General features: G+C 39.5%; 1 protein-coding gene across 7 annotated transcripts in view; it reads left to right on the forward strand.

Moving 5' to 3' along the window:
• Positions 1 to 14,177, forward strand: part of pde1ca (phosphodiesterase 1C, calmodulin-dependent a) — a 137,358-nt gene that overhangs the window by 107,728 nt on the left and 15,453 nt on the right. For all 7 annotated transcript variants that reach the window (XM_037537035.1, XM_037537034.1, XM_037537036.1 and 4 more), the window contains 5 exons: positions 4,032 to 4,145; positions 4,656 to 4,838; positions 10,930 to 10,996; positions 13,320 to 13,436; positions 13,887 to 14,027. In XM_037537035.1, the coding sequence (XP_037392932.1) occupies positions 4,032 to 4,145; positions 4,656 to 4,838; positions 10,930 to 10,996; positions 13,320 to 13,436; positions 13,887 to 14,027 (622 nt within the window). The remainder of the gene's footprint in view (positions 1 to 4,031; positions 4,146 to 4,655; positions 4,839 to 10,929; positions 10,997 to 13,319; positions 13,437 to 13,886; positions 14,028 to 14,177) is intronic.

The raw sequence follows: 14,177 nt of genomic DNA on the forward strand, positions 1-14,177 counted from the left end.
TTAGTTAACTCTTCATTAAGCATTAGCTATTACTTAGTAACTGATTAAGCACTTATCAATTAGTAATTGAGTCCACTGTTAGTTGATAGCTTAGTTTATGGTTACTTTATACTTTATGTAAGTGAATTGATCTGCTCTTGTCATCATATCTCCATCAAAGTAATGTTGATTTTGCATTTGAGGCCCATACTATGAGCATGACCTTCTTTTTGAGCCTGCACATGTGATGTGTGACGGGTATGAAAAAGCAAAATCTGACTCTGACTCTGACCTCTGACTTTTAAATTATTATTTTGGGCATTACAGGGTGACTTGCAGCAGCACGCACACAATTTTAATAACATTTTTTTTTCTCCTGACAGAATAATACAGCTTTTTTCATCCATCCATCCATCCATCCATCCACTTTCTAAGCTGCTTCTCCCTCAGGGTTGCAGGGAGGTGCTGGACCCTTTCCCAGCAGTCATCGGGTGGAAGGCAGGCTACACTCTGGACAGGCCGCCAGTCCATCGCAGGGCCAGCTTTTTTCAATTTAACCAAAAAATCTTACATAGTGAAGCTTTAAGTAAACTAAACATAGAACATTTATTAAAGTCTCTTAAGTTGATGATTGAATTTGAGATACAATTCTCCATTTCTGTGCTTACTTACAACTTTAATAGTGTAAAGAATGTTAATAGCTTGCAGTCTTTGTCAAAAGGCATTTGCAACATAGTCATTCACACCAAGTGATAACAGGTCAAAGACCGCGAAAGAACACACCTAGGGACACATGTCCTTCATAAGTTTGAGTTTGTGGGATTACACCTTTTTGCTTGTTGTATTAAATGAAATCCTAAAAAAGGAGCATTTCCCCCAGAGGTCTTTTGTTCATAGAATGCTAATGCATTTGTGTTTGAAAATTGGAAACACTTATTGAAATGGTGGTGTGGTGTAGGCTTTCACCTTTGAGTAATACATGCTTGCTTGTGTTTTATAGCACAATACAGTGAGACCAAACTTGTCAAGTATGGCATAGTCAATATGAATGAAAAGCAATCAGGTGCCTCATCAAAGAAAAGAACCCCTCATACTCTTTGGCTTTAAGCACTCCAGCAAGATCAATACTGACAAAAGGCATCTCCCTCTCTCTTTCTCTCTCTCCCATACACACGCACAGATACTTACAGAAGCAGTCCCATACCTCAGTGTTTTCAATCAACGATCTCTGTCAATACTAACAGACTTTTTTCAGGCTTTCAAAACCTCAGCTCTCTGTCTACAGTGATAAGAGTTCTGTGTGCTGAATAAACTCTCCTCTCCACTATCTATCTAATCATAGTCTAGCAACTGAGAAAGAAGAGCTGAAGTCTAATCATAATTATATTTTCTTCTCTGTCTCTTCCTAAGAAAGGTCATATATTGTGTAGTCATAGCAGAGTCCATGTGCATCTAAAAACTTTCTCTCTTATCGTTCCTGCTCTGGCCAGATTCTGGGAAGTACTAATCCTCTAATGGGATGGTATTGACTTGTGCCATTGATTGTGTGTTTGTCTGGGCGAGGGAATTCCTCTGAGATGGCAGGGGGAAGGTGTTCCTTCACTGCCTCACTGATTTTGATAACATTGTTCAAATGCTGCATCCTCAACCCTGCTTCCGACCTTCCGTTTTTCAGCCAAGCATGATCATTCCATTAACATGGTATCACACAGATGCTGACTGAGCCAGGTAGGGCACAGAAATGACTCAGAAATCACTAATGGCTCTTTGTGCATGGCTTGGATATGGGCCTGCTTCAATCCTGAATCAACAGCACTTAGAGGTTCATGCCCAGTCTTTGCATTATGACAGGGGTAAAGACCTGAATGCTGCTCCAGCACGTTTGGTGTGTTTGGTGATTTGAATCAGGTCTGTTCCCAGTGTAAAATGTGACGTTATGTTCTTGTTATTGTGATCAATTACATCATAATACACTTCTTTAGATATAGATATACTGTCAATGTCCTGAACATTAGACAAATATATTACAGAAAAGACACATTGAGAGCCTGCAATGCCACAGGGATGCCATTATCTTACAGCATCTTCCACAGCACATTAAAAACAAGAGCTTACTCAAATAGGAACCAACAGAACCTATATATTGTATTTTAGTACTTTAGTCAGGTGGATTTGTCAAAACAACAGTTTGGTCATTTTTCATTTTAAACCACTTTAAAATGTCTAATCAGGCTAATTAGCAACCTTGCTAGTTACCTTAACCTATTGGCTGCCTTAAAACTACTACACTGTTTTGTACACATGCACTCACATAAATGCCTACATTTACATAGATTAAGATGTAGAGTCAAGCAAAGCTTAAATGTTTCATTGTTGAGTGTGAAAATATAAGCAAAAACATTTTCTATAGAGTCTAGCAAAAATGTTAATAGTGTTAGTTTCCCAATTAGCTTTTGTCACCTTAACAAACTCTTTACAAAGTAATCATTTTAAGAATAAAGATCAAAAGCATTAACGTACATTTTTAGCTTATGTTCTAGAGCTTGGTGACTTTATCGTCACCTGGAAGAGTAAAGAATTTACTAATGTGTCACTGGTTTAATCTGCAAACATTAGCAGTCCCAGAGGAGAACACCCTTGAATACCATTATGGTCTTTTAATACTCGTCTTGCAGGTACTTGAAACCAAAAAAAAAAAAAAACTGGAACTTTCTGTACTGAGCTAATATCCAAAGGAGTAAGCACAGTTCCAGTCTCCTGATTCCAAAGGTTCCAGTACTCCCAGTTCTGTGCAATGGAAGCAAATACCTTTTTTTATTTTATTTTATTTTTTATTTATTCATACTAATTCTTTTATTTTGCCACCTGATCCTAAAATAATTTATATTGTAACCCAATTTTAGAAACATTAAATATAATTTTAACATTGTGTTTTGTGAACATATCTACATGCCACAAAAACAGTATATCTGGTCAATCTTGAAATACAAGCAGCTATGACTGTCCTCTTTCCCCCCACCCTTCGTGTTGGGCTTGCATAGTAAATTAAGCTATGAAGGGGTTAATATTTTTCAATCTAAAGAGCCCAGTTTATGCATTTTTTCTCCAGCTCATCCCCTACATGCTGCTGGACTTTGCATGGCCTGAGCAGCTGTGGCAGGAATTGGGTCAAACCTGTCTCCCATGTGCGCCTTGCTCACTCACAAACACATGCTCTCTCTCTCTTACACACACACACACACACACGCATGCACACATTGCTCATCACACGGGTCAGCACATAAGCACGCTGTCTTCCAAGGGGCCTACAACACGACCGTGATCCAGCCTTCACGTCAGCAAAGACGTCAGCTCCGGTTGAATGCAGCTCATAAACAAGAGCACAGCAGTCACAAACACAGTGATAACACGTACCTCAGCTGTCAGCAGGGGCAAACCATTCACCTAGACACACTGAAACAAATATAGAAGTAGTGGCGACGTCACCTGAGTGAACACAACATTTAACAGATAATGAATTAGCCATGTTTTATATATACAGCCAAAGTTTAATGGGTACATGTGTGAGTGCAACTGGTGTCTGCCAAATAAGGCTTTGCGTGTTCTCAGAAAAATTACATTATTTGGAGGTTTCCAGTGGTTTCATTGATGTTGTTCATTTGTTAGATGTGAGAACAAGAAGAGGCTGCTTGTCAGATATGGTCTGTGGTATTTATGCTCATGGATGGAAGAAAATTACATTGATTCATGGGTTAGAATCATTTACAGGAAGGAGCAGTCCATAGTGACCCACCCTATTATTTAGGCCTGGAGGCTTTAAGGCTATTTTTACTCCATATAAAACCCATGGCAACAAGCTGGTCTTAGTTGATGAGGAAAGTGCACACATGACATACATTAATGTTCTCCTTGACCATTTCATTTATTTCATTGACATTTTGTTTGAGATGACAATGACATTTATGAAAATAGGCTCCATGGTAACTCTGCAAAGCTGTCTTTATTTTAACAGGATTATCCAATTAACAGGATGTTCTTGTATTTGATTGCAGATTGCGATGTCTTGTAAAACAACTGGAGCGGGGCGAGGCCTCTGTCGTGGACCTGAAGAAAAACTTGGAGTATGCAGCATCTGTATTGGAGTCGGTGTATATTGAGGAGACACGGTAACGTCAATACCTCAAGTTCTATGCTTCTGTGATATAATAATGGTTTAAATTGAGTTGTCTCAAAAGGCTCTTGTCTGAAATGATTGCAATGACTGACCATTTACTCAGTTACCTCTCAGCCCCCTCTCTTCATTTTCAGTATTGTGGAAATGCAGTCACATGTATGGCCAAGGGCCAAAGGCATAAGGCCAAATGTAAATGTTATTGAGCGCTCTAAACAAAGCCGATGGCCAGCCATGCTCTAAGCCTCAATGTTATGAGATAAAGAGGAAACAGGTGAATGACTGCATGTGTTCTTTGTCCTAATCTGACCACACATCTCTTGTTGCTTTCTTTATGTGTCTTTACCACTTGTGTGATCTCCCATCCTTGGAGCCGTCTTGTCATTGTCTTGTCACAACTGCCTTGGATGTGATTTAAAGTGACATGAGTTGTCTGGTCGTTCCCTGCAGACACTGATCACCTCCTCTCCTCTGTGTCTACATGTGTTTGTGTAACCTCCTGCAGGCGACTGGTGGATACAGAGGATGAGCTCAGTGACATCCAGTCAGACTCGGTGCCCTCAGAGGTGCGGGACTGGCTGGCCTCTACTTTCACGCGGCAGATGGGGCTGATGCTGAGACGGTCGGAGGAGAAGCCACGTTTTCGCAGCATTGTCCATGCAGTGCAGGCTGGAATATTTGTGGAGAGGTGTGTGGAAGATGTTAATTTAGCTTTTAAGGGGACATATCCTACATGTTTCTTGTATTCTATTTATCTCCCTGAAGTTAATTTATGAACCGTGTGGGTTTATGTCCAAAAAAAGATTATTGAATTATAATCAAACAGGCAGTTTTTTTTAGAACTGTGCCCTTAAGACTGATATATGTGAAGAATCTCTGTTATGAATGGCAGTGAAAAACAGTAAAAATGCATACTGAAACACTTATAACTTCAACATGAATGGACCGGGTTAAACTGCTGGAGGCTGAATAGCCAGATAGTCATACAGTCTTATGCAAAAGTTTTGGGAACCCCGGTTAAATAACATGTTTTGTTCATGAGTGAAAATTATCTAAGAACACACTCTTGCAAATTTTAATGCACAGTTATTGTTTATTTACAGGATTTAACAAAGAAAAATAACAGCCTGTGCAAAAGTTATACTACATGCTTTATTTTCTTCCAATATGTTAAACTCAGCAAATAACATTTGTGCAAATTTTAGTGCACAATATCTTTATGTTTGTTCCTTGTAGAGAAGGTGTTATTTTCATTTGGAAAATGAAAAAAAAAATGAGTAATTTGACAGTGCTCAATTTTGCATATGACTAAATATGTTTGTGACATCACAAAAATAATGAATTCAAACCAAGTAATTATTGCTACTATTTCAAGCTATTTAATAAAAAATATGAAATTCATGTGACAGAATTCAGATGCTCACAGATGAAAAATGCAAACAGGGTTTTGTTAACATTCAGCAAAGGCATGGTCAAAAAAACACTTTTGGTTACAACCCACAAAGCAACAGAGAATCACTGAAGTGATCATAACACAAAGCAGCCAAAACCAAGGGAGTGAGCAGAAATCGTGGTTGAAGAAACAAGCCAAAAGAAGTTACACAGATCCAAAAACCAGCCAGCAAAAGACCAGCTCAAAAAAAAAAAAAAAGTCATAACAGGCAGTATCTATCCCCAGGTTGATACACAGGAGTTGGGCCTCAATGATGGTCCACTTGCTCCTTGTGTTTCTGAAGTATCTCTTCTATTTGCTGATGAGCATCTTCCCATACTTGCTCGCTTCAAGTCGTCCATTCATCCATGGCAGGGATGTCAGTCTGTACACAAGTCCAAGGGGCTAAAGGTGGTTCATACTCTACAAAACACCGGAAAGGTGTCATGCCTGTAACAGAACTTGTTAATGACTTTTGGGCCATCTCTGCCCAAATCACCCTGTATTTTTAGTGCCCCCTGGTGGTCACAAATGAAGTCTTTGACTCATCTCCCTCTTTTACTCTGATGAGATTATAGGCACTTCACACATCTAATTTAGTGAAATATCTAGCTCCTTGAAGTTGTTCTAAGGCCACAGGGACCAGGGGAAGTGGCTAAGGATAGGATTGGGAAATTTGGTTAAGGGCCTTATCTTTTTTCTTAATAGAGAAAAAAAACTTGGGGCTATGGGTGGTGTGGATGGTCTGATGAACCCTTGGCTGAGTGCTTCTTCATTGTACACATCAAGGGCATTTTGCTCTTCTTGGGTTATAGGATAAACTCTAGGGCCTTAGGGAAAACAATGTTTTCTATTAGGTCTATTGCACAGTCATAGGGCCTATGAGGGGGTAATCTAGTGGCATTGTGTTTGTTAAAGACTTCTTTCAAATCAATATATTCAGGAGGGATTTCACACAGCTTCAGCACTGGGGCTTTCTACTGATGTTGAACTAAGGGTTACAGCCCGAGTACAGAGACAGGATTGCATGCAAAAGTCAGACCATCTAGTAATGGTGTGCTCAGACCAGGATATTGTAGGGTTATGTTTTTCAAGCCATGGGACTCCTAGGATGTTCAAATTCAGAGTGTTCAAGAACTAAAAAAAGACAAGGTCTATATGTGTAGGGCACTGGTTTGTACTTCTAACAGATCTGTGACTTGGGAAATCATGCTGACACCCACTGGTCCTCCATCCAACGCTGCTACCTTAAGCCGGGTTTGGAGATTCTTCACTGGATCTTGTAGCTGTTCTACCATCTTGACGTGGATGAAATTCCCCTCTGCGCCGGATTGATCATGGCTGAAGTGACAAGAGATCGTGGATGACCGTATATTATGACTGTTTAGTCCTTGGTGAAACAACCAAAAGGGCTGCCTCGTTCCAGTCACTGCTTATGGCTGAAGTTCTAAAGTCCAATGAATAATTGACCACAGAACGATTTCCCTGACGTAAATTTTATCAAGAACTCCCCACTAACTTTCCCTTTGTAGGGATGATCAGACACCATTCTGAAGTCTTCAAGAAGTTGTTCATATGAGAGACGGTGTATCTGAGCCCAACTAGCTGTAGCCCATTCCAAAGCCTTACCAGCTAATTGAGAAACTAAAAGCGATTCTTGATCGGAAATAGCAGGAGAATTATATACCAAGCACTGAAGCAGGAACCATCTACACTCATCAGGAACCCCATCGAACTTATCTGGTTTACTTACTGGGAAAACTACATTGGAGGATTCGGCTGTCAACGTGGAAGTCCCTGAACTTGCTGCTGGTTCAGCGATGTTCATACTTTGTAGTTGGCCTGTCAATCCTCTTACATTAGTTGCCAGTTGGGCCAATTGAGCCTGCTGTTCAGCCTGTTGATATGCAATGGACTCGAGCGAATACGTCACCCTGGACAGGACACGTTGGTGTCGTCCAAGAAGTCCATGTGCCGTCAAATCCTTTTGAAAAGGTTTCCGGGCCTGCTACTGCATGCTTGGTGAGGAATTCTGTGATGGTGCAACAGAATTCAGACGCTCGCAGATGAAAAATGCAGACAGGGTTTTTTTGTTTTTTTTTTTCTTTTCAAAGGCGTGGTCAAAAAAACATGTGGGTCGTAACCAAAAAGCACCAAAGAAATCACTGAAGTGATCATAACACAAGGCAGTCAAAACCAAGGGAGTGAGCAGAAATTGTGGCCGAAGTAACAGGCCAAAAGAACAAAAATCCAAAAACCAGCCGGCAAAGGTACAAAAAAGAGACAAGCAAAAGACCAGCTCAGAAAAACAAAGAATGGGTCATAATAGGCCATAACAAACAGATTAGTAAACACTCAGTATGTTCAGACAGGCGCAATACCTCACAATGACAATGACTAAAGCCCAGGCTTAAATACTAGGCTAAATGAGTCATATGACAACAAACACAGGCGCACAGTATTAATAATCAGGGGATTGGGAGCGCTGATAGGTGCGTGAGCGATTGTACAAAGTCATGTGATCTCCCGAGGGATTGTGGGCAATGGAGTCCATTCTGGACTCCGATTCCAAGGGAAGTTGCTCATGCACGTGATCTCCTAACGCATTCTGGGAAATGCAGCCCGAATCCGCCTGAGGCGTGACAATTTTTTTTTTTTTCATTTTTACATATATGCAAAAGAGTTGTGCACAAGCACAGGCTTATTGTGCCATGTACAAAAATGCTAAATTTATGTTTCTCTCTCGTACATATGCATTTGAAGGTGGATTGTGCGAATCTTTAAAGGATTAGTCAATAAATAGGTGAATATATTGGACTAGCTGACAAACTGATTACATATTCCTTTCAGTTCACTAAAGTTTGGGCAACTACCAGCAGTATGTTATGTGTGACACTTGTGTGACAATGGCAAAGATCACAGTAGCTACATAGAGGCACAGGTCTGGAAGCTGATGAAAGAATATTTGCCAATGGAATATTTGTATTTCAGTATATCAGTATTCAGCATTTCAACTCTCAGCACCAGGTGTACAAATGTGAGAAGATGCAGCACATAACACCTATGCATTGTATATAACTTACATACTCAATTCTCGCTATCCCCCACCCCGCTGCAAAAAGTTGAAGAGCCTGAGGATCTCCTGAGTCTTCCTGTTGAGCAGCTCTGTAAAAACAATTTGTCACTGAACATACCTCTCTGCTTCATTATGATTGTGTACAGTGGGTGACAGTTGTGAAAGAAGGCAAGTTGTCTAGGGTGCTTCTCTCTGCCACAGTCACCAGAGAGTCCAACTCCATGAAGACCACTGAGCCATCTTGCCTGGCTTGTTCAGCTGCATTGAGTCTCTTTCCTCAATGCTGCCTCCCCAGCACACCACAGCATAAAAAAGAGTACTGGCAACCACGTACTGGTAAAACATCAGCAGGAGATTCCTACAGATGTTAAAGGACTTCAACTTCCTTAGGAAATAGAGCCAGCTCTGCCCCTTCCTTTATAGAATGTCTGTGTTCTCCGACCATTCCAAAGTACTTACAAGGCCCTGACCACCTCCACATCACCCCCCTCAATAGACACTGGTTATGGGAGTGGCCTGGACCTTCGAAAGTTCTCCACCGTCTTCTTGGTCTTTGATGTGTTCAGCTGCAGTTGGTTCAACTTATACAATGAAATAAAGTCCTCCACCAGGCTTCTGTGCCCCTCCCTCCTGTCCACTCCTAACACAGCCCACAATGGCAGTGCCATCTAAGAACTTATGTGGCACGTCTCAGTATGTACCTAAAGGCTGCTGTGTAAATAGTGAAGAGAAAAGTGGAAAGCACCCAGTGGAGGAGGTAGAGGATGGTGTCATCTACACTCACCTTCTCCTGGTAGGCAAACTGCAGGAGGTCCAGTGCATGTTTAAACTGGGGTCTAAGGAGATGGAGGAGCAGTCGCTCTAGGATCTTCATTACATGTGATATGATGTGATACTACACCTTTTAAACTCCATATCAGGCTCCAGTCTTGGTTGGCCACAGCAGTAGAGAGTTTAGCTTTCTGTCTCACAGCCAGAGTTGGATTTAATGATTCTGCAGCTGTAGGAAAAAGATTGGACTGGGACCTCCTTCATGCACATATTTAAGTTAGATGCTCTGGGCTCCTGAGTATGGAGGAGCATCAGAAGCAAAATAAGTGCAAATGCATGTAAGGTAAATTATACTTTAATGACATACAAATAACAAATTTAGTGTACATGATAAATTGCAATGGTAAAACTGACTTTGAGTTTTCATTTTGAGCCCAAAGATGCATATATGAGTGTGCAATTTAAATTCAAATATAAGAATACATTGCTATTTCTACATTACATTTTCATTTAGAAAAAAATATATTGTGACATAACACTGCAGAAATAGTATTGCAGTAAGTGAAATCATCCTAACTCTAGTTAATATGTCTAATATTACTCTTTTTAAGATTGTAGTAAAATATTATTTTACATATTTCTAGAATTTTTTTCTTTATCTACCTTTTATTAAGTGAAATTGTCTCACTGTAACAGTACATCATTTTGCTTGTTTTAAGAAATGTGCATGAAAGAAGCTAAATTACCTCCCAATGTAGTGAGATAACACGGGATAGAATAACATAAAGTAATGGGCAGTGAGATAGCTTTTTTCCAGGAAGCAATAAATAATGTAATCCCATTTCATTTTAGAGAAGTTTTTGTGAGTGATCAGCCTTGGAGCTCGCTATGCTAGCATTAATGCTTCCTTTATATAATACTATCTACTGTCTGTTAAGCACGCTTTGAGTACGAAGTGACAAACGTCTTAGTTTCTTCCATTTTGAGTTCTCTGTTCTATTTCTAAATGGGTTATTTGCCACCAGAATGTACGGTACATCTAATTTGTATTTTTATGGGGCCCTTGGCTCCCTACTTGGCCTAGTGCAAATGTGGACAATTTAGGCACAGTTTGCTTGATTAGCTACAGATTTAAATTGGCAGTAATTTCACAAGGGTCATGAGCCCATATTGCAGCTGGCACTTTTTGTACTGTACCGTCTTACCTTATTGCATCTGGTCCTCAATATCACAAAGGGAACAGAAGCAAGTCTTCAAATAGGAACTATTGCATTACAAAGTAAGGCATATTGAAATTTTATGTCCATTGATAGAGGCTTGATACAGAAAATGTTTATGTGAGGTTTTCTGTGTGGGAAGCCTCCTTCTGTGCTACTACTTTTTAAATGTTAATTCCTCCATCTACCTCTACCTAAACAGGATTTTTTGCTCTTTTTCTACCTTTATCTCTCTCTGTGTGTGCTCTGCCACTGACTGGAGTGTGTTATCTTTCTCTGACAGGATGTACCGCCGGACATCCAACATGGTGGGATTAAGCTATCCACCCAGCGTCATCACAGTACTGAAGGTACTTGTTTGGGCCAGAGGCCGACTGACAGTACCTCACAGAGCAGGCACTTCTTTTTTCCTAAACATCACCATACATAATCTCTGAATCAAACACTTTAAACATGAAGGCCATATATTGTACTACACTTGAGTTTTTCACTCTCCCATCTGCATAATATATGCATTATTAAGATATATTGTGCTGGCTAATTAATTGCAGTTGCTAAATAGTAAGTCTTGAAGTGAAGTTCCCCTGATTTTTCAAAATGTCTGCATAATTCAGTATTTGGGATGTAAACAGACGTTCAGAGTGGCTTGATGTGAAAAGGTTAATTTACTCTGAATTACTTTGTTGATACCTGTTTAATTATGCAGATTTTTTTTTTTTTAAAGTTGGTGGAATTCTCCTTTAACATTATAACTGAATAATAAGTTATAGGTTCAAAGCGTTTTAAGCACATACTATAGATCATGCTTTCTGTCAGCTTGTGTGGAAATTAACTGCTCACCTGGGAGATGACAGAATTGCAGCCTCTGCCAGGCAAACAAACCTGTTTAATCAGCCAAAGTGCAGAATTGATCTTTTCCTTTACCACCTGGGTTATATGAAATGTGCACGGTGAGACAGGGTTTGAGGTACATTCATCTATACTACACATAAATAACAGACATTATGGCACACAATAAACACTGGGTACTCTACACAGACTTTATTTTCAGCTCAAGCTTAACAACTCCACTCACCTACCCACGGAAAAAGCCCTGTGGCACATTCTGACATCATATTTAGATCAATACAGCATTATCTACATCTGCCAGGGTTGTGTACTTTGAGTTTGAGTGCTCTGAACCACATCCCTGATGTTGTCCAGTTCAAATACATCAGTGGGTTTGCCTGGTTCAGACATGGATTGGATATGAGTGTTTTAGGCAGTGATATCTTACTGCTTGCTCTGGATGCTTGTAGTGGATCTAATTCTCTAGGCATCAGCAATTGAGCTCTGGTGCTGCTGTGAGTCTGGCCCCCTCCTTCAGATACACCACGGGCCCTCTAATCCTCTATCCACTGACAGAGACTGAGAGCAGGAGAAAACTTTCAATTTCAAAATTTAAATCTTTAATGCCACATATTTTAGATGTTCACTGTGCCAGCCCTGTCAAAAGTATACAGAACTTTATTTCAGAGCAAGGAAAAAAAAAACGAGAGAGGGAGGAAAGGGAAAAATAGTTCAATAAATTAGCCACAGGCATGCGTGGTATAGCTCTGTTCTCGTACATTATTACTGGAATTCATTTAACGAGTCCAGCAGCTCCTGGGCTTTCAAAGAATATGTTCAGTCAGGGCTTTGTCTCTCTCTCTTTCTCTCTCTCTCTCTCTCTCTCTCTCTCTCTCTCTCTCGCTTGCTTGCTCACACACTCTCTTTCCCTCATGTTGACTGTAATGATGATCAGCTTGTGTGTGGAGACACATTTCACTTTTATAAATATATATCTCTGCTGTCATAACAAAACCTCATATTGCTGACATTACAATTTTATAGGAAAAGGACAAAAAAAATATTTTAGTGTATGTTAACTCAAAATCCTAGGCTTATTATTAACTTACTGCAGGAAACTGGTTGGGCTATTCTTAAGTTATAAAAGTGTATAATAAAGCTTTGGCCCAATGGAGACCCTTGGACATTTTAGGAGTTGATGTCAAGATTTTATTACAAGTAATTTTGAACTGCTTTTATTGGTCTATTTGTCTTTTCAAAGTGGGGTAACAATAAAAAACAGTGAATGAACAAAGACTTGCAAGGTTTTAATATGACAGCAGCAACATATTACATGATAATAATGAGGTCTTACTGAAAGTCAAACCATACAAAATCATACAAAACTTTTTTTAATATTTGATTGTGAAGTGATTTGTTCCTTCATCACTTATTTCATAATCAAATTTAAATATCAAATATAATCCTCACATTGCTGCAACATTTCACGTTAAATACAGACCAGTACGGAGCCTTGCTGGTGACATCCTGTATAAAAAAAAAAAAATGCATGGCCATGCCTTATTAACATGTGGGAATGAGATCCCAATGCATGGCCATGACTTAGTAAGATGTGGGAATGAGATGATTAAGTCATGGCCATGACATAGTAAGGCGTGGGAACGAAATCGCGGCTTACTACGTCGTGGCCACGACTTAATCATCTAATTCCCACACCTTACTAATTTATGGCCTTGCATTATTTTTATTTATACAGGATGTCACCAGCGGGGCTCTGTAGACCAGAGTTTAAGTGATTGACATTTTAGCCTCTAATAAGGAGGTGTAATTCTGATTTTATTTCAGCACGTGGACACGTGGTCATTTGATGTGTTTGCGCTGAATGATGCAAGTGGAGACCATGCACTGAAATTCATATTTTATGAACTTCTCACCCGATATGACTTAATCAATCGTTTCAAGGTAAGGTGCTGACAGTGAGCCCCGCTGTCTTTCACATTTTCTGTATATCTAAAACTGATAAGTGTGGGTAGTTATTCAATATACATATCAAATGTATGTCACTCAAACAACTTTATTGCTAATGTTGTTTGAGTGTTATGAGTCAGATTTTATCTAAAGGTTTCATTTACAGAATTATGAATTAATAATTACAGGGTTTGAAATTATGTAAGAGATGCTATAAAACATGCAGCTGTATTTATGGTTGATCTAAATCAGTGACACAGAAATACATATCTAATATATATCAACCAAACAACATTATCACTAATTAGATGGGCATTTTTGGGCCACTGTTTTACAGCATGTTGGGTCAACCACAAATATAGTTGCATGTCCTATGTAATCACTGTCATATCAAACCTATTGACATTATTTCTGGATGTCTGTGCTGCTTTACAATCTCCTCAGATCCCCATTTCTGCATTGGTGTCATTTGTGGAGGCTTTGGAAGTGGGCTACAGCAAACACAAAAACCCCTACCATAACCTCATTCATGCTGCGGATGTCACTCAGACTGTACACTACCTTCTGCTGAAATCTGGCATGGTGGTGAGTACAGCAAGGGTCAAAAATACTGTCTTGAAAATAAAGTTCCTGAACATTTATTCATGTATGTAATGTGTAATATCTTAAAACTTTATTCTTCTTGATTTGTAATTTTTTTTATACCCATACAGCTCATTTACAAAAAAGATCTAG

Source organism: Pygocentrus nattereri, chromosome 3, assembly GCF_015220715.1.
Source record: "Pygocentrus nattereri isolate fPygNat1 chromosome 3, fPygNat1.pri, whole genome shotgun sequence".
NCBI lineage: Eukaryota > Metazoa > Chordata > Actinopteri > Characiformes > Serrasalmidae > Pygocentrus > Pygocentrus nattereri.